General features: G+C 44.3%; 1 protein-coding gene across 8 annotated transcripts in view; it reads right to left on the bottom strand.

The window, feature by feature from the left end:
- KALRN (kalirin RhoGEF kinase) overlaps positions 1-13303 on the bottom strand; it is a 508531-nt gene extending 495228 nt beyond the window's left edge. For 4 of the 8 annotated variants that reach the window (XM_039381876.1, XM_039381887.1, XM_039381878.1 and 1 more), the window contains exons 1-2: positions 13239-13302; positions 12598-12702 (exon numbers count right to left, since the gene is read on the bottom strand). In XM_039381876.1, coding sequence (XP_039237810.1) covers positions 12598-12702; positions 13239-13293 — 160 coding nt within the window. In that variant the 5' untranslated portion in view covers positions 13294-13302. Of the gene's footprint in view, positions 1-12597; positions 12703-13238 lie in introns of all 8 variants that reach the window. The other 4 variants (XM_039381883.1, XM_039381881.1, XM_039381900.1 and 1 more) reach the window with 3 other exon arrangements.
- Between the last annotated feature and the right edge of the window lie 6690 nt (positions 13304-19993).

Raw genomic sequence — 19993 nt, 5'->3', positions numbered from 1 at the left:
TGATCCCTTTAAAGGTTTTTTCCCATCTTGTTTTCTTCTCCCTCACCTACTGAGGAGTGGAGTGATAGAATGGCCTGATGGGCACCAGCCAAGGTCAACCTGCCGCAGGCATTTGCAGGGGGAAGAGAGCTCCCACACGAATCTCTACAGTCCTCAGGCTGGTGATCCCTGCCTGTACTACACCTCCCACAGCTTCTGTCTCTAAAGATAACTTCCAAAGAGGAAACTTTCCTTTGTCTATATATTCCCAAAGGAAGATGTAACATGACTGTCTGTTTCTTGTCAGTGGGAAAATTACTCTTTGGAGCAGCACCTAATTAGAACTCTTTGCAGTTGTCTCATTCACATGTTACTCTCCCCATGTAAACGCAGGTGGTGTGTGCAATCAGTTGGTGCTCTTCAGAAGGCCATTCTACCCTGGATAATGCCATGTTAAGCAAATGGCCCTGTTTGGAATAGCAAGACACAGGTTTTACATTTGCGAGATATATTCCAAGAGGAAAAAGTATGAGGAAAAATGAGGCCAAGAAAAGGAAATCATATACTATGGTTATAGCTCTATTAAATTCGGCTGTGTGGAACCAGTCAGGAGGTACCTTCCCATGCCCCAAGGAACTAACGTGCCCATGAGAGACATCCACAGCAGAAACTTCCTGGCACAGTGGTTGGCTCTGCAGTAACAGGGAATCTGGCACTTGTAAATGACAACAAAGCAGAATCAGAGCTGTAAATGGCTCCTGACAGCATTCTCTTCATGGAGAGATCTCTGCGAAATATGGAATATATTAGCAAACCTGGGCTGGAAAGCAAAGCATTCTTAGGTAGGTGGAACTTTTTAATAGCATGTCATTAAATCTCTCTTACATTTAGCATTTAATAGATTTAACTTTCACAGCAACATGCTCATTACAAAAAGGGCACAGGGGACCTTACCAAATAGTGAGCAGAACGGACCCAGAGCCCAAGTGCCTCATTTTGTCAGCATTTGGGTACCACGGTGATGAGCAAAATCATCTGGATGTCTTAACACATTAAATTGGAAATATCCTTACTCTGCTACTAGTCTTCTTTGGCCCCATCCCCACACCAGTCTGACAGCTGAACACAGGCCAAAATTTCTGCCTGTGTAAATTACAGCTCCTCTGCTGTCACTGGCATCAGGCCATTTTTTATACCAGCTGTAGTTCTGACCTACGTATATTTAAAAATATGGTCAGTGTAATAAAAATCTTAAGACCATTTGACTTCTTGGTGTGGACATAGGCAAGGTGTGTTAATCTCATTTCCAGGACTAAGGCCAAGATGTACAACCTGTCTGAAGTAGGTCACCTGCATCCATATATAGGCACCCATATCAAGTAGTTTAAGAAGAGCCAAGTGTTTGCACATCTCTCTGATTTCACTTGTCACTTCAGCCATGACTTTTGACAATCCTACAGCAGAAAAGGATTGGTGTGCTTTTCCTGACCTGTGCCCTACCAACAGAAGGTAAAGCCATGCAGCTATGTCAGGATTTGCTCCACCCCCAGGACATGGGTTTTTCAAGAACACAAAGTCCATGCAAACTCAAGAAAACCACTTACTACAGCTTTGTGCCTGATTATCCCTTTTTATAGATGAGATCTCCCTATTTTACACAAAGGCTGTGACACTTAAAATGTTCTGAAACGCTGCACTAATTCTGTGTATTACTTCTAATTCCTGTTATCTCCATTACTACTGCACGCCAAGGGGAGCTGAGGAAAGCAAAGAAATTATTGTTCATTGTGCACATCTTGAGCACTTCCTGATTTTGGAGGTGGATGCTACAGAAACTTGTCCTTTGACTACCCAAAGAAGAACCTACCAATCATTGGTTTTGAGCTATTGCAAATGAGCATCATAAAGCTCCCAGGCTGAAACATGATGGAGTTGAAGCGGGAAAAATACTGGAATTAGTCCCTATCACAGCAGCCAGGTCTGAGCTGCTAGTTACACCTTACTGCACAGCTCAATGAGGAAGTCAATCAGCTTTAAAAAGAAAAAATAAATCTTTTCCCATTATACGGGCTTACATGTTGGGCAGTGTCATTTTTACAGACTCCCATTACCACACGGATCAGTTTCAATAGGTCTAAACTCATCCAACCAACAGGGTTTCCCCTCTGCTCAGTTTTAGTACCAGAGACAGTGTTAACAACTTTCTCCTGGTCTCAAATAGTTCAAGACCATCTCATTAGGGATTTGACAAATAACCTGAAGCATCAGACAGATTACAGACTAACAGGCACCTGTAAGAGATAGCTGACCTATTTAACACCCCAGCTAACTTTTGAGCAGGACTGAGTTGAATAGGAGCAAGCTGTTAACTGGAGATTCACACACCATAGATCTAAGTCCTCCAAACTCACAAGATCATTACTATTTACCCGGTAGGCCTGACTTGCTCCTTAAGACTAAATTTATCTGAATGCTTCAGACTGACTCAATTAACATCACTCCTGAACTCTCTGCCTCAGCACAGAAAAGCAGAGCAGGAAAGTTAAATTGCTGTGAACAGAGTGGCAGTCAAGTCCAAGGAGGTTGGCTCTTCATGACATATTTCTGTGAACAAGATGCATTAAACGTGAAGCAGAACACCCAAGGATTCTGGCTCTGTGTCTTTGCTTCATACGGAAATGCCTCCTCTTCGCAGCATCAAAGCAAGACAGGCATTTGGTGCATCACTATTAAAAGACTGCAGTGTGATAATAACAGTCTTCAATGGTATGGGACATCTCCTAGAAGAGAAAACCTTGTTATTTTTCCTGTGCTTTGCAGTACCTCCTACGGCTGCTTTCCTCAGCCTAAGCATGGTACGTGCACAGGTTTTGCCTGTTCCCTGCTTTCACTGTGTACCCAGAGAGTCTTTCAATTTTTTTCTCTAAAAAACCCCCTAGTTTTGGCTTTCCATCCCAAAAGCTACAACTCTAATCAAACATCTTATTGTCTTATTTCTGTGATTTCCTCTGGCTTCTGACCTTTCCCATACTGACATCACCTGCTTCCCTTCCAAAGAGGATGCAGACTCTGATCCCTTTCTCAGCCAAGTGCCCTCCAGTTCTGAAGTGCTCTGCGAGGTAACTTTGTGGCACTCTTCCATGGTTTCCCTACAGGCTTCTCATTTCTTCCCTGTTTTTCTGCTAGTACCTTATTCTCAGCCATTCCCTCTGCTCCACACCCAGTGTTAGACTCTGTAACTCCTCTGGCTTGTCCTTCAGATATGTTTAAAAACAAAGCAAAGTAAAACATGAGTCTTTGGTTAAAGAAATTCACAATCCACTTGATAGCTTTTATCATAAGCACTCAATGGCAAGGACCATATTTTTGTTCAGTGTTTCCAGGGCATCTGCTTCAGAAGAAACTAATCAGTGACTGACAATAATACAAATAATAAACCCTGGTAAAGAATCATCATAACATGACAATATCACAGACCCTATAAGAAGACTGCCCAATTCAGAGTTTTATTTGCATTCACTCAGAATACTTTGAATAGTTTCCTGCACCTATAGCTTCAAAAGCTACTCAGACTGACAGGTACAGCACATGAAAGGCCTGTGAAACCAAAGGCAACTCACTGAAAGTTTTCATCTGGAGTTTCCACTATACTCGTGCCGTGGGAAAAGACAGTAGTAAACAGTGGAAGAGAAACACAGTCCAGATATTTCCACAGAAAGTAAATCTGCTTCCACAGAGAACTGCCTATTTCTTGCTAGCTATTATTTTTAACCTCTTGCAGATTTATTTTTACTACAATTTAAATGTATCTGTTATACGCCATAACATTATTATTATGAGAGACACTAAAATAGCAAAGTATTCTAGGCACTTGATACCGTTTTACAAAGCGGGGAACTAAAGCCAGCGATGACTGCAGCTCACTGCAACAAACACCAGTCACACGACACACACCCCCCTTTAGCCTTACTCCTCATACCTCCTCTGTGGAGTTACTCCCCAAGCTGTGGTGTGCTGTCTCCTGCTGTTTAACGGGGCTGGCAGGGAGCAAACAAGGAATTAAAATGCATCCAGTGGGATGAACTTCTGATTTCTGCTACCAGGCACAGCCTTGGACTCACAGCCCACAGCTTGGAGCCACTAAAGCCATCAGCTAAGCCTACATATCTCGTAGCAAAACTATCTAGGATACTTTAGAATCATAGAATAGTTTGGATCAGAAGGGACCTTTAAAGGTCCCTGCCATGAGAAGCGACATCTTCCAAAAGATCAAGTTATTCAGAGCCCTGTCCAACCTGGTCTTGAATGTTTACAGAGGTGGAGGCATCTGTCACCTTTTTGAGCTATCTGTGCTTGTGTTTTCACCACCCTAATCCTAAAACATTTATTCCTTATCTCTAGTCTGAATCTACTCTCTTTTAGTATAAATCATCACCTCTTGTCTTATCACAACAGGCCCTACTCATCTTTTTATAAGCACACTTTAAATATTGAAAAGCCATGAGAAAGTATCCCTGGAGCCTTCTCTTCTCCAGGCTGAAGAACCCTTTCCTCACAGAATCCATTTCCAACCTCTCTGATCATTTTTGTGGACCTAACCTTGGGGCTTTAATTTCATTTTTCACTAAGCTGTTTTAAATAAGCAAAGGTTTGTTTGTGCAAGGGTCTCAGGTTTTTGGCTTCATAGTGTATACTCTATTAAGACTAATAAAATACATTTAAATAAAGAAATTCCATCTTTATTAATGAGCTTAACTTTTCAGTGCTCCAACACTGAATGACATCTCTTCATGTCAAGACAGGCTATGGTAGATCATAACTTTCCACTCCTAAAGAACACAGCTGGCAAAGCTCTTTTGTTTTCAGCTTGGATGCTGTTTGGCACAACAGTTTGACATTCGCTTACAAGACTGGTGAAAAATATGCACTGCTAATTTTCCTAAGTGCCACGCCAGCGTCTCTGGGGGCCACATGTTTGCCTACCTTGCCATAGAGTAATGGGATTTCCTCCCAGATAAGAAAGTGAACTTCACATCAGCTAAGGCAAGACTTCAGATAGGTGTCCTGCTCCTTCGTTACTGAACGATATATTCATGGCAAAGCGCTAAAGTTGATAACATCTTTAAAATACATTTCTTCCCTAGTGTGGGGGATACAAGCCGATAATCCCCGCAGATCTCCTTTTTCTCCCCCATTGCCCCCGTGGTTTATCATGTCCAATTAGCCATCTGCCATGCCGGCACTGCCATACAAAGGCAGCCCGCTCCCCTCCGCCGCAGCCCATCAGCAGGGCCATTGTCCCGGCTGACAAACAAGAATCAGACACTATTGTCTCCAGCTGACGATGCTGCTCCCAAAGTAGGCTGCCAGTTGCCATTAAAACAGCGGGAGCGCCAGAGTACGCTCCAGGAGTCAGGAACCGTGCCAGCAGCGCCGATATTACCGGGTGAATCTATACAAAGCTCTTTTTGAGATATATATCTATATATTCTGATTTCAGGTAATAAACCACCCTCTCTATCCCAGTTGCACCTGAGCATGCCTGACCTACTACCTTTATGCTTCACCAAGCACTCACCTGGTAAAGAAATGGTCACAATCCCCAGAAGACAGCAACATCTTGGTGTCAAATCTTTCCTTGTAATGTTGTTTATTATTATTTTAAAGGTAAGGCATGTCTTCTGCCACTTCAGCACAGCTTATTCCACATATCACACCTTCCCCTTCACCACTTTCCCCCCCAACCCCATCCCCAAAATGTATTTTAAAACACTGAAAACTCCACCATGTCTATGTGGGTACCAATTATGCAACAAGGTTAATTTAATTTCTCTTACAAACAACACACATTCACCCTTTTTCCCAAGGCCACTTCACTAAAAGAAATTACTAGAGCAGCTGGTCTGCCAGTCACCGAGATGTTAAATTGAAGATCATTTCCTCTTATTATTCTCAGCAAAGCATGATATGACCTTACACTAAAAACTACAGGCTGCCTAATTATGGTAGTTTTGTTCCATCAGTGAAACTGAAATGCTGGTTCATATAATTAAGGTTACTAAAAAAGGAATTCCATTTTTAGTTTTAAAGGTAATTTGTTGCCTTGAAGTGAAAGTGCAACAAATTAGACCTATGTACCTGTATGTTCTCAGCTTGTGTAATTTGAAAGAAACAGAAAACACTCCTAGATTTTAGTAGCAAAGCCACACGTTGATAAGACACAAAGCACCCCAATAAACCACAATTTATTCAAGGCACTAGTTAATGAAAATGAGCAAACAAAATGAATATTTATGTTTATAGTTAAAAGTAGAAACAGAATTATCTTCTAATCCCTTGATTAGGAAACAGAAATTATTTAAACTTCAACAAATGTTTTAAATGATATTACAGTCTCCAGCACTGAACATACATTGTTTCAATATACCCCTTTTAACCTTCACTGAATAGTTAAAAATAAAATAAATGAAAAACAACTGAAACTAACATGAATCCGCAGTAATCACATAGGATGCCGACCTTCACAATGACTAACAACAGAGGAAAGTGTTTGCCCTGGATTCAAACACAGTGCTCATTCTGGACCAAATCTGAAATATAACATGTATACTTACATATTTTGCTGAAATGTTACTCTATTCTTAGCACAAAATGCTCTAAATCCCATTTCAACACACTGCAGTCCACATATCACACAGGTGACTGACTTAAACCTAGATTTACGATTGCCACTGCAGTGTCTGGGCCAAGTTCTGTTTTCCGTTATATCTGTGAAAACTCCCAAACAATTCCTCTGAAGTTCTCTGGATCTGGACAACAGTAACACAGTCCATCCCAGAACCGAGTGGGAAAGAAATAATTTAAAATATTATGACTTCTTTCTTTTACAGCCCTTTACACTTCAAGGTTCTCCATTCAGACGATCATACTTGACTTTTTGTATCCAGCTTTCTTTTGCAAAACGTATATTGTAATATTCACTGTTATTCCTGCCAGATTCTCTAGGCAAAATTCCCCAAGTGGCAAAGTCCCTTCAGTTAAACACAGGGCGCGTGAGCCATGCAAGGCTGTAAAACGGGAGTTGTTTATCCAAAGAAATATTAAAAGCAGGACACCAGTCCAAATCAAACAAAAGCACAAATACCTCTAAGTCGTTTCATGACTTTAAGTTCCAGCCATAAAAGACACAGCACTATGGGTTTATAAGGCCTAATACTCCATAAGTATTTTCTTTGATGTAACTATGAAATACTTAAAATACCACTGGGTACTGTATGGTACATGTCACCATGGAGCAATAAAGCTGCTCGACATCCATAATCGACCTTCCCAAAGACCACAAGGTCACAGCAGCTGAAACAACAGAATACTTCATTCCCAACCTTCAAGAGGCCCAGAGCACCTGTCCAGCCAACAGAGGACTCCCCAACAGGCTCTTAACATGGGGGTGTGCTTGGAAATTACACCGAGGAAAACCCACCAAACCCATTTTTAAAACCTCATGTTTCCCCGGTAGGTTATTATTGTGGGAGGTAGGTGGTAGGACACAGCAACAGTTGTATCTACCTGGCCAGGTTGGATGCTCATTTCTATCCATGCCACTCATCATCCCAAGACACACATGGCCATCTAAGGCCACAGGCAAAATAGTCTACACAAACACTAGAAAGCTTGTTCCTTTTTGATGACTTCAAGAATACAATTTTCTTCTTTCAGAATTCCAACCCCAAAACACAGCACAGGCAACAGGCCCCCACCAACAGCTTCTGTAGGTGCCACATCGAACTTTGTGTGCCTGTGCACTTCACTAATGTCTGTGCTATGGGCTTATGTTTCCTACTGCACCCTGTCCTGGAAATCAGAGATTGTGAACTTCCGTACGCATGAGCTCTGAACAGAAGCTGGGTGTGAAAGGTCCCTTCCTCTGGAAGTAATTCTGTTCAATATTAATTGAATTAATATCAAACACAATAAGTATCTTTCTACTGGCCTATAACACAATGCAATCGCATCCTGAACAAACACATTGTAAATAACTATCAGATGTCATCCCTGATGCCCTTCTGAGTGAGGAAGAAGGATACGTAGTATAGGAAAGAAATTATTATCTGAATATGAATCACTCATTTAAATTGTGCCCTTTCAGCATCAGACAAAAAGAGATCCATTTTTTGTCACAAGACCCCACTAACCAGCAGGTTCTGCCCCATTTCTGAGCAGCATCTGCATGGTGAGAGGGGGAAGAGGACAGCCATCTCACCAAGACCTCTTGATTCACCTTTATGTCCTTTGCCATGTCTAGACGTGAATTCCCAGACTAGCAGAGCTGCCTCAGAGTCTTGAGGTGGAGAAGATGGGACAACAGCAGGGCAGAGCCACACAGCCTTCCATGTGCACTGGGGTATCCAGTGACAAGAGGCTTCTGGGGCCCCACATGTAGTGAGATAACTGTCCTTTTCCCCCTTGTCAATCACATGACAAAACAAAAAACACCTGCATTAGACAATAAAGAAAGAAAACAACAAAACTCACATTCCTGACAGGGTCAGAGGTCAAAGCCTCCAGAGAATGGTACAGCTTTTAATTAACAGCATCACCTCAAAGAACACAAGGGCTTTCCAAGTGGTAGGAAAGACCTGGCTCTTTTCTGCAACAGAGCCTCCTTTATCAGCACACATTGCCAGACCAGGCCTTATGAATTAAAAAGTCTCAAGGTGAGGAAGCCAGGCATCACACAAACACCTCACCCCCAGTGACAACTCGACTGAATCAATTTACCTGCTCTACGAGGAGACACTTGAGTCCATCAACCTCGAGGAGCACTTCTCTGCAGACATCATCTCAAGCACATCTATTGATCAAACAGCCTGGCCATTGCCAATTATTTTAAAGTTATTTAATAGCAGAGCTGCCAGTCACTCATGCACAAATGAACAATGCTAGAAGTATAACCAGATGAAAAGCAGAAAGCAAACAGAATAATTCATCGCGTTCAAAGGAGATGGAACATCAATTTTCGACTCACACACAGGAAGTATCAATGACAAAGCTGGCATCTTCGTATCAGACACAATCAATGCTATACTTAAGTGCCAGAAAAATAAATTAGAAAATAAAACTGTACCTAATAGTGGATAAGAAATATTGATGATTACTCTTGTTAGTAATTGGTAGTTTGCTAAATTGTTCTGTCTCTGACCTCTGTAAATATTTAAACTTTTGGAAAAGGGTTTCCTTACGTGTTTCACCTCTGTTTCCAAAACACATTGCATAAATTACTGCAGCTTAGGCAGGAAGTGAAAACTTTCCCTCTGTGTCTGTATCCAAGGGATATCTATCATTTGTGCACTTTACGAAGTGACTTACTTTATGTTTGAAACAATAAGTATTTGGATTCTGTTCCTTGCAATATAGAAGTCTCAGTACACATTAAATATAGACTACTGAGAATTCCAGAGAACTTGCTCATATTTTATCTGTCACCAAAATAGACATAAGAAACTTAATAAGGAATACCTAGGCATAGATTTGGTTTCTTACTGAAACATAAGCTCAAACAGAAGCGACAGACATCACACAGAAATTACTGCTGTAATTCAGCAGCCAGTGTTATCCTAGAAATCAGAGCTGGAGACTGCTATAGTAATTTCTGCCCTTCAAGTCCCTCTGCCTGTTAATTTTTATCCCAATAACACGGGATTGATTGTCTAAAGGAGAATTCCTGAATTCCTTCCACATATATCTGATGGTGAAAATTAGAATAGTCCCTGTCCTGCCTGTCTCCAGGGAGGTTTAACTGACTGCCAGCATCAACCACACAGGTGTTAAACCCACCCTCTTTCTAAAGTCATTCCTAGTTCTCATCAGTGTTAAGCACCAGAACAGACCTTCCTTTATTACCTGGTGTTAACTTTTTCAATTTGACTTTCCAGGTACAGCTCAGAAAGCTGCTATCTCAATTGTCGCCGCTGATAAGGGACCGGTACCGCGAGTGTTTGGGTGCTGCTGGGGGAGCTGTTCTGCGTGCGGCGCCACTCCCAGCATCAGCCTCCTCTGCCGGTACCAGGGAGCAGCCTATCGATCCTCCTGGCTCAGTGCAAAGCCCAACCGCTTGCTAAAAGCCTCTGAGAGAGATATTAGTTACTCGGACCCTTGTTTTTTTCACGGAGAGTAATGAGTTCATGCTTTTCCATGTGGTAGCTGTGAATTTGGGAAGAGTTTAGGCTGTTTAGTATATGCATGTGCCTTTAGAGCAGCTAATCTTTAAACCACACAGATTCATTTTTTATTTGATGTGAATGTACAACGGCATGTAAGACAATGGTTATGCTTTACAAAACCGGAATATAAGTCAGGACAAAGAATTAAAAAAAAAAGATGATACCAAGGGGGAAGGGATGCTAAGTCAATGCAGGTCTCTGCAGGTCTAACAGACCCTGTCTCACAGTCCCTACTCAGGCAGGGTTGTTATTGCCAGCCTGAGAGGTGCGGGAGAGTCAGTGGTGTCCTGGCTACAACTGTTCCCTCAAGCCCCACATGAGCTGTTCTCTCAGCCATCCATTAACCCAACTTCAGACAGGCACAACAGCAGCACACAAACCCCAGAAGAGAAGGGGGCCCAAACAATGCAGAGAACCAACAGTCTCATTTCACACAAGTCGTGCCTGCTCTCGTGCTTTCCCCATTTCTCAGAGATGTTGCCCAGCCATTCTAACCGATGACAATCAAAATTAACTACTAATAACTTTGGCTTTTTTCATATCATCTTTTTGGACACAAGATGCTACATAATGGTGCAGAAACCTAAATTTTGCCATCTTCTTTGATGAACCTTAATGTAAAGGAGACAAGCATCAGAGACAGCCTACACATACATGCTTCACTGCAAGGATGTGGCCTAGGCCCCCCTTCCAAGCCCAGGTTCCTGCGATTTTGTTTCCTCAAGCAGAACTATTAGAAGAATCTCTGAAATCTCCATGTTAAATGTATAATGCAGGTGACAAGTGTATTTGTGGATCTACAGGTGAAATTTCAAGTGAAGGAGGCAGGTTGGCAGAAATGTCTAGCCACATGCCTCCCTGTGTTTTTCCCTCATTTAGGAATACCTTTTTCATATAAGCTATTTAGGTTTGACTCTCTCCAAATTCAATTCTGCTAACGTGCTTATGTTGAGAGGGCAGTGTTGCAGAGAAGTGATTCAGCCTGAGGTGAAGAAGGGGAGAGAAGAAAAAGGTGGAGGGAAACCTTAATTAACAGGGGGTTTTTTAAAGGAAAATTGGTGCATTATTTTTCTCTTTTTTTCCCCTAACAAATCTGTCATTGTTGAGACTTAGGAAATTAGCTTGTAACCAGGTAGGCTATCAACAAGCAAATATCCTATAGCTTAATGACTTGTGGATCACAAGATACACACAGCCAGACCTTATTATACTTATCCTCTAGATCAAAGGGTTTTCACATAAATGGGGTGCAGTCTACCATAGCAGAGAGCTGCTGCAGGCCTTCAGGATTTTACTTCTTTAAAGTTTTGGTGATTACATAATCGCTTTTTGGTAAGTGGAGCTCAAAGCACTATGTGTAGCTAATGAGCAGGTAGAGGGAGGAAAACAGCTGAAAAGCAGAGTTTTGACAAACAGCTGTGGCAATAAGTGTCAGTCCTAGCCCACAAAGGTCAATGCCCTTGTGAAAGAAGCATTTAATCCTTTACAATTTTTAATTAAAAATCTACCAAGAAGATTATAATACTTTCTTAAGATTTTGATGGAGGGAAGGGAGAGAAGGGGGGTGTGTCATGCAAACCACAAGTTGCTTCACCTGAGATGCTGATACTGTGCTGGTGGCTCCCACACAAATACCACCCCACAAACGGGTGATGCAGTGGGGACCCCAGCATGTAGCTATTGCCCATAGAATTTAATTAACCACTGCTTCATTAGCAACACCACGCTCTGCCGTAGCCCAGCTACACTTGGCTCCACTTCAGCATCCTCTGAAACGGGAGAGCGAAACACAGGACTCTCACCCAGCCCTGAGATACTTCGCGAGCCGTTCCCCGCGGGGTCAGCCTCCCCGGCCGGCAGCGAGGCTGCAGGCGAGCGCTGCCCGGGGCGTCTCTGCCCTCACTGCCCACCCGAGGGCGGCAGGGGCAGCTCCCGGCGCTCCACCCGGCTGGCGCGGGGTGGGCAGGGCAGGCGGCCAGCTCCGCTCCCAAACACCGGCCGGTACCCGGGTGGTGCCGCCGCCCGGGGCGGGGGCCCGGCGGGGCCCAGCCGGCGCTGCCTCCTGCGGGGGGTGACAACGCGGCAGCTCTCCCCGAGCATCCCCGCGGGGCTTTTGTGCCTGCCTGGGGAGAGGGCCCGGCCGGTCCTCTCCAGAGGCGGTGGGAGCGCAGCCCCGGGGTAACATCCTCCCGGGGGCGGGAGAAGCGACCGGGGCACGGACGCGCGAGGGGCTGAAGAAGACAAAGCGAAGAGGCAGGCAGGGACCCCCTCCATCCCCTCCTCTCCCCTACTCGCGACTCCACTGCCGGCGGTGCCCGCGCCGCAGCCGCCAGCCCCGCATCCCGCAGCGGAGGCAGGGCCCGGTGTTGCTCCGGCCCCTTCCCCGCAGCTCCCCTACCTGTTCGGAAGAAAGCATCCACCTCGGAGTCAGGGACAGCGCCTTCCTCCGCCGCCCCTTCGGCGGGATTCATGGCTGGGGGAGAGGCGGCAGCGAGCCCGGCGGCTGGTAATATCCAGTGAGTTAGGGAGGAGAGCCGAGAGAGAGAGAGAAAAAGAGGGAGGGAGAAGAGGAGGGAGGGAGGGATGGAGGCGCGTTCAGCAGCGAGCCCAGCCGAGCGCCGCCCGGATCATCCCTTCCGCGGTGCCTGCGGGGCGGCTGCCCCGGGGCTGGGCTGCGCTGCCCCCGGGCTGCGCTGGGCTGCGCTGGGCGGCGCGGCCGGGGCGGGGTGCGAGTGCCGAGCCCCGCCGCCGCCGGCCCCCTCCCCTCCGCCCGCTATTGTTCCGACCTGCTCCGCTCCGCTCCCCCCGCTGCCGCCGCTGCCCCTCGCCGCGCTGACAGCCCAGCCCGGCCCGGCCCCCGGCGGCCGCCCCCGCCGCTCCCCTGCCGGCACTTCCTGAGCCAGGCCGGCCCGGCCGCGGCGCCCCCGCCGCCGGAGCAGCCCCTCCGCGGGGCGCGGCCGCTCGGGCGGGGCGGGCCGGGCACAGGTGCGAGCACAGACACCCCAGCGGGGGCCGGCAGGGGGGTTTTTTATTCCCTACCGCTGTGCGCTCCGCAGCCGTGTCGCTGTGCATCCCCGGGCGGCACCGCTGCCATGTCTCCTCTGCGAGGAGCAGCCGCGGGGGCTCGGCGCGGCGCTCGGCTGTCAGCTAGGCAGGTACTCGGGCAGCGAAAGTGAACGCTACTGTGGTTACACAGACACAAAAATTCTTCTTTGGTTTTCTTTTCTTTCTTTTTTTTTTTTTTTAATGTTCATGAGCTGTAGGGCACTATTGCTTTGGAAACGATCAGTGAAACTGCATGTTGTTGCAGGTATGCCTTCATATTTTGTTCTTTATAATCCTAGGTGACTAGAGAGCCAAAAAGGAGTTTGAAAAGCCAAGACCCTGGTCCCAGGTCAGACACCGATTCAACTCACTAAACGGTTTTGATTTCTCTACTGTAATTCCAGTATTTGTGGTTTGGGACAATAAGTGTTGTCTCAAAAGGAGTGCTGTGAGGAATACTTGTACTTTGTTAGCTGCCGAGTTAAATATTCTTCCCTGAGTCCAGCTATCAAGATTTCAAGCACAGACAGGCAGAGATAGACAGAAAGACAGATGTTTGCCATTTGGGCACTTTCTTCTGCTGTTCACCTATTTGAAGTTGCCCCAGCTCCTCATTCTTCTATAATCACGTAACGGCTCTAAAACGAGCAGCCTGCTTAAGGAGAAATGTTGCTGTTTCACCTATTCAAACCACGGTTGTAAAACAGGAGTGTTACTCTCACACCTCACAGTTCTCCATTTTTGTTTCCTCTACTATTAGGAAGAAAAAGCAACTGTTAGTGTTATCACCCCTCTGGCTCTATTACTCTTGGATAACCCATCCTTGCTGTAAAATGCCATCCATCACTCTCAAGAATAGAAGTCCTTTAGCCAGCACATCCCCATGGACTCTGTATCGTTATTCTATAGGAGTAATGTCCAGTCACCACTCCTGTGCCACTGAAAAACTCTGATGTTTAAGGGACTTGAGGACAAAACACCTCTGAGAACCTGGTCACCACAGAGACACTCACTGGAGCACTTCAAAAGGCATCCCAAGACAGAAAATACTTGGAATAACACAAGTATCAGAGCCAACTGCTTATGAGTGACACTGTTTGGATCAGATCTCAATCCGTACATAGGTTAGCAGCTGAGCCTGGCAGAACTTTTCCTGTTTCAGCCCAGATTACTTTAGATGCCAGAGGAGCATGAGTTTTCTCCACCTGATCTCTTCTCAATAGAGCTGAGTGAGAGGAAGACTGGATTTGGATGTATATTGCATTTGATTAAAAGACTGAAAATTTCCCTGCAGAAACTTAACTTTCAAAATGGTAATGATCAGGCAGGATGAGCACAGAGATCTCAGTCACATCTTCTCTGACCTTACTGTTTACTACTGGAATTGAAACAGAATATGTCATGCCCAGAGACTCAGAAAAGGGCAAACATCCTATAGAGATCCATCTAGCATTTAGTTTCCCTCTGGTTGCCTTATTCCCTCCCTCCTGATCTCTGATGTAGTGTGATCTCCCATGCCTAACTCCAGCTGGTTTTAGCTGAAGCCATTTATCCTTCTATGCTTATGGATAAAAAGGGTCATTTCACAACTGTCTGCAGAAAATAGCAACACAAAAGCTATGTCCAGGCTGCTGAAGCTCCCTGTAGACCCCTGTGCTGTCTCTGAGCTCACCTCCTTAGGACAACCGGGATTCCAGGACCACCTCAGTATCAGGCATGCCAGCAGTGGGGTATTACCACAGTACATTACCACAGTACAAGCACCTGATTACAATCAGTCTCAAGCACCAGACTTTCTTCAGTGACCATTCACCCCTTCTTCCACATCACAGCACAAAGCAGAAAAGCTTTCCATCTTCCAGGCTCAAGGAAGCTGCACCATTTTGAATCCCATCTCAAGATCTCATCTCTGAATACTCACTAGCCCAACTCAGATTCACTCCTTAACCCTCATTCTCCCCCAGGTTCATTCAGGAGTGTGAGCTAAAGGCTTGGTAGCTGGGAAGAATGTGGCTTCCTCATGAAGCACTTTGAATCCACTCAGGATTTGCTACAACCTGGTGGGGTTTAGAGTTAAAGCATTGTAGAGCATCCTTAGAAGCTAGACAGAGGTTACTCATAAGCAGGGAAGGTTTAGCATCCTCCAAAGGGAATGAATGTTGTCAGCGATGGAGAGATTTATATTCCCCTTTCATTAGGAACAGTGCAGGCGTGGCCTGCAGCACCAGCTGTAGAAATCATATAGGCTACAGAAAGCACATTTTTCTGTATAACCTGCAATCAAACGTGTTAGAAAATACTGAGGGAGGGAGTGGTTCATTTAGCTGGCCTGTCATCCCAATACCTACACAGATTCCTGGGTAATGATTAAACCATCTAAGACACTCATATTTAACCATATAAAATACCAATATCTTCTGAAAACAAATTATTTTTTTCTTCACAGAAAAATGTCATTGCAACAAGAATGGTCCCAAATCTCTCATAATTTAAAACAAATGAGAAGTTCCACTTTTTAAAGAATAAAGGTGTTTGGAGAGGTTTTTTTGAATAGAGTTTCATTAAGGTCTACCAAGACTTAGCCGTGAATATTTCTTGCCCATCTCTGCTGTGCAAGACACACCAAGTTTGTTCTTCTCTGCTTGCAGCTCCATCAGCCAGGGAAGCCCTGCACAATATATTCACTGTTTTCATGGAATTATCACTGAAGCATTAGTCCTGCTGTCACATTTTGCACACACCTCTTATTTGCACACACCATGGCAATGCAGAGTGGGGAGTACCGCAGTCTGCTATCAGTAAATTTTAGTGCAAACCCAGACACTGAGCTACTATTTTTATTAACACGGCAAGCAGAACAGGGCTGTCACTGTAAAATATCATTAACAAGTGGGAACCACCATGACTTCCGTTCAAGTCCCGGCAAGAAGTTTACAGTTTTTGTTGTTCAAAGAAGAGCCGTTAAATAAAGAATAAAATACTTTCTGCAATGTATAATTCACTTTTTAGATAAAATGCTGAAGGCACCTACAGTTTCCTTGAAAAACAAAACACAAAAAAACCCCTGTAGAATTACATAAGCCAAAATACACTAGTTTCACTGACAGACACGGCTTTTAATCTTTTGCATGGCTCTACTTGACAAATGCCTCAATTCATACCACACAACTTACTTTAACTAGGTACGAATGTTTTTCTTTTTGACAGCCCCTAAAGCCGCTCAAAGATCAGAAACTGTCACACAGGCTTTTGATTTAAGGCTTCTGCTACAGTCAAGTTTTCCAGTGGGATGGCAATAGGTGGCATCTGAGTGAAACACTTTTTAGCTAAACCTCATGAGCTTGCAAGCTATAGGATGGGAGGAGGGACAAGAATTTGAACAAGAAATCAGCAAAATTCATCTTTCCAAGAGAGCAGATCCAAGACAGAAGAAATGCATTTGAAGGCTCTAGGACAGTTGCACTGCTGGAAACAGAATAGCACTCTGAGAAAGTGCATGCAACATGGGTGTCCTGCACAAAGGATCGGGAGTCCAGAGCTGCAAAACATAGTACGAGGGGCAAGGGCTGTCATTCAAAAGGGACAGGGGGAAAAACCACCCTGGAGGCTCAGTAGATGAGCTGCAGCCTGCAAGGGGCTGCAGAGACTTACTTGTGCAGAAAGTGCCTCCCATTCAGCAACACAGCAACGTCTAAACAGAGAGTGTTAATAGGTGGGATCAAGAGAAAACCTGAATAGCAGAAGAGGAAAATATAAGTCTTAAAAGCACATAAGGCTGCCTTGTTAATAATTTATTTGCAGCTACATTCTGGGGTATGTGAGAAGAATTTCTCACACCCAGAGACCCGTTCAGACCTATGTTTAGGTATTAGACTTGAGACTACTACGCTTTTAAATGGCACCAGGCACAAGGGGGTGGAAGTTTCCATCCACGTTCTAGACTATCAGGAATGTTGCAAGGGAAAATCTGCAAGTCCCCAGAAACAGGGTGTTCAGAGAAGACTCGAGGGCAGGATGGAGGAGGCAGAAGACACGTTTCATATGCGTAGGCTCAAATGCCCATAGATATGCCAAAGATAATTTCTGGCTCAGCAGACAGCACGTGCACATCGAGGTTGGCTTTGCAGCATCCACATGTACATTTACACATGCGGCTTAGCTCTGTCCTTTGCTTAGATGTAGAATAGCTGTTTGGGCAGGCATGGAGCAAGCTCTAATTCCATGCCAAAGCCCTTGTCCCAGCATCATCCCCACTGTGGTTATCCTCCCTCTCTGGATCACAGCTGAAGTGGGAATGTCTACTCAGTCGCTATCCACACTCCTGCTTTCAGAGTGGATGTAAATTCCCATTTCCCCTAACTTGGACAGAAAGCTGAGCAATAATCACTCCTCTGCAGAAACATCACTCAGAAGAAAGTGATAGCAATTAGCAAGACAATTTTAAAAACAGAGAGTTTTTTTTATCAGTGTGGCAGTACATAGGTTTGCTAGCATCAGTAGACAGACAAATATGTCTCTTCCATAAATTTCAGAACTGCATTTGCTACTCTGGCCACAGAAGTTAAACTGAATTAGCAGCAAGCAAAACGGCTGATGCATCCAAGAAGTTACAGGTCTCAGTTAAGCTTACAGATATGCATCTAGAAGAGCCAATAGTGATTGAAAACCCTTTTCTCCCTGGCAACTCTTTGGATACATTTGTTAAATAAGTTGCTAATAAGTGCTAATGGATCACAGATTCTGTTAACTAATGAAATAAAATAAATAAATCTAATCACAAAGGCGGTATCCCTCAGCCAGGTTCCGTTTGCTACAGCAGACTTGAAAAAAGCTTGTGTCGGCCAAGTCTATGCTGTACTTTTATGTACATACAGAACATGAGCCTTAAGCACTGTTAAGCTGGAACATTTTATTCTAACTAAGTTTCCTGAAAACATTTAATCCTGATCCTGAAATTTTGCCAGATTCTTAGCGATACTGAGCAGTACTTATTTGACATGAGCTCCTAAACTCCAAGCAACCTCCCAGGCAAGTTCTGCCCAGTGCAGAAAGAGTTACAGAACTAGAACAGAGAAAGGAAGTATTAAATATTGAAGTGTTTGGGGAAGAATGTAAATGTACATGGTAGCTATTCAGAAAACCAATTTTGAAGTGAAGCATGCATTAAAATTAAACAGTGACTACTACTTTATTACCACAAGCATTCATTTCAGTGCACTTGTAGGATACTAATTTCACACATGGTTGGACATAAATACTAACTTGTTTTCTATTTCACCAGTATAAATTAGTGTGAGAAAGAAGTTTCTTCCTGGGACAAAAGTAGTGGTGTCGTATGCAAACCCAAAAACAATGTGAACCCCGTTTATTTTTTTCTTTACAAAACATTAGAAAACTAAGTTATTGGATCTCTAAATGTGCCATAATATTTAAGCTTTGGATTCCTCTAAGAAGCTCTAGTAAACTTAATTAGCTAACACATTAAAAGTATCCTTAGGACGTCGTTGATTAAGTCATTCTTACTGAATCAGGTGAAAACCTTTCAAAATCCCCTAGACCTCCTTACTACAAAGTACATTATACATTCCTCATAAATCCTGACAGCAATCCTCACAGCCTCTGTACCTGTTTATCCTGCTCAGTGCTTTGCAGTAGCTGTAACACTGAACATGTACATTGTGATATTCACACCAGACTCCCCACAATAAGTGAAGTGTTTTTTCAATAATTACCTAAATGAATAAAGTTAATCAAATAGATTTTATTTTGCCTTTAAGTGAACATCACAGTATTGTTCATGTAACAGATTTGGATAAGTTCTTATCTGTGGAGTCTCACTCAAGGAACTGTTAGAAGATACCCCTCAGTGGGGTTTTTTGTGGCAGTTTGGATTTTGTGGTGTTTTATTTCGTTTTAAAAAATCAGAATTAGTGTTTCTGAAGGCAGCAATCAGTAAATTACTGAGACCAAATCTGAGGCACTGGAGTCATTCAGTGACTTTGAGTTTTCATCCACATTCCTGAAAGCACACACAGCAGTTCTTGCAGGTAGATCTCAGGGGCAGCCATCACTCTTCCTGACACAATGAGCAGGGCTCAGTTATTCAGTGTCTCCCTGCTTTCCAGTAACTACTTCTCTCCAGAGAGCTTTGAGAGTCCTGCTGAGCACAATTCCTCTTCTGTCGCTTTCCACAGGTATATTTTCAGCCTGGCTTACAGCTATGACTGGAAAGGTTTCAGATATTCTCCTCCATTTATGGTCCTTTTGGCTTTTTCTTTTCTGCCTAATAGCAGGTCTCCTCTCAGTGCTGCCTATAAGCAGAGGTTCACAAGGACAGAGAGTAGCTCCAGCTTCCTCGCCGTATTCCTTGCTACAGGCAAGTGTGACAGAGGGCAGGTGTTGGGATACTGGGGATACAAGAGAAGCACATGGGACTGCAGCCAGACTCGTAACTGGACAAGGAGGAAGATGTGTCCAAGCAGCCACATCCTCTTGATTCCCAGAGCCCCTGGGGTGAGGCCCAGCCTTCCACTCCTCTCTGCAATGACTCCAGAACTGGCACTTAACTGCTTGCAGTGGTACTTCAGATCTCTCAGAGCTCATAGCCCAGCTTAGCTCTGAACTTTAAAAGTAAGTCTCTACTGCCACCACATCTTGCTTATAGTATCTTACACTTTCCATGCATTAAAAGGTCAGGGATGGATTCCCACCATTCACAAGGAGACGTAGCCAGGCAGGGAGGATAATGT

The sequence above is a fragment of the Pipra filicauda genome, unplaced genomic scaffold (assembly GCF_003945595.2).
Source record: "Pipra filicauda isolate LSUMZ 115617 unplaced genomic scaffold, ASM394559v2 scaffold10_size6260569_pilon, whole genome shotgun sequence".
In the NCBI taxonomy this organism is placed as follows: Eukaryota; Metazoa; Chordata; class Aves; order Passeriformes; family Pipridae; genus Pipra; species Pipra filicauda.
Note: the sequence above shows the minus strand (reverse complement) of the source record. Positions and strands in the feature narration are given on the sequence as shown.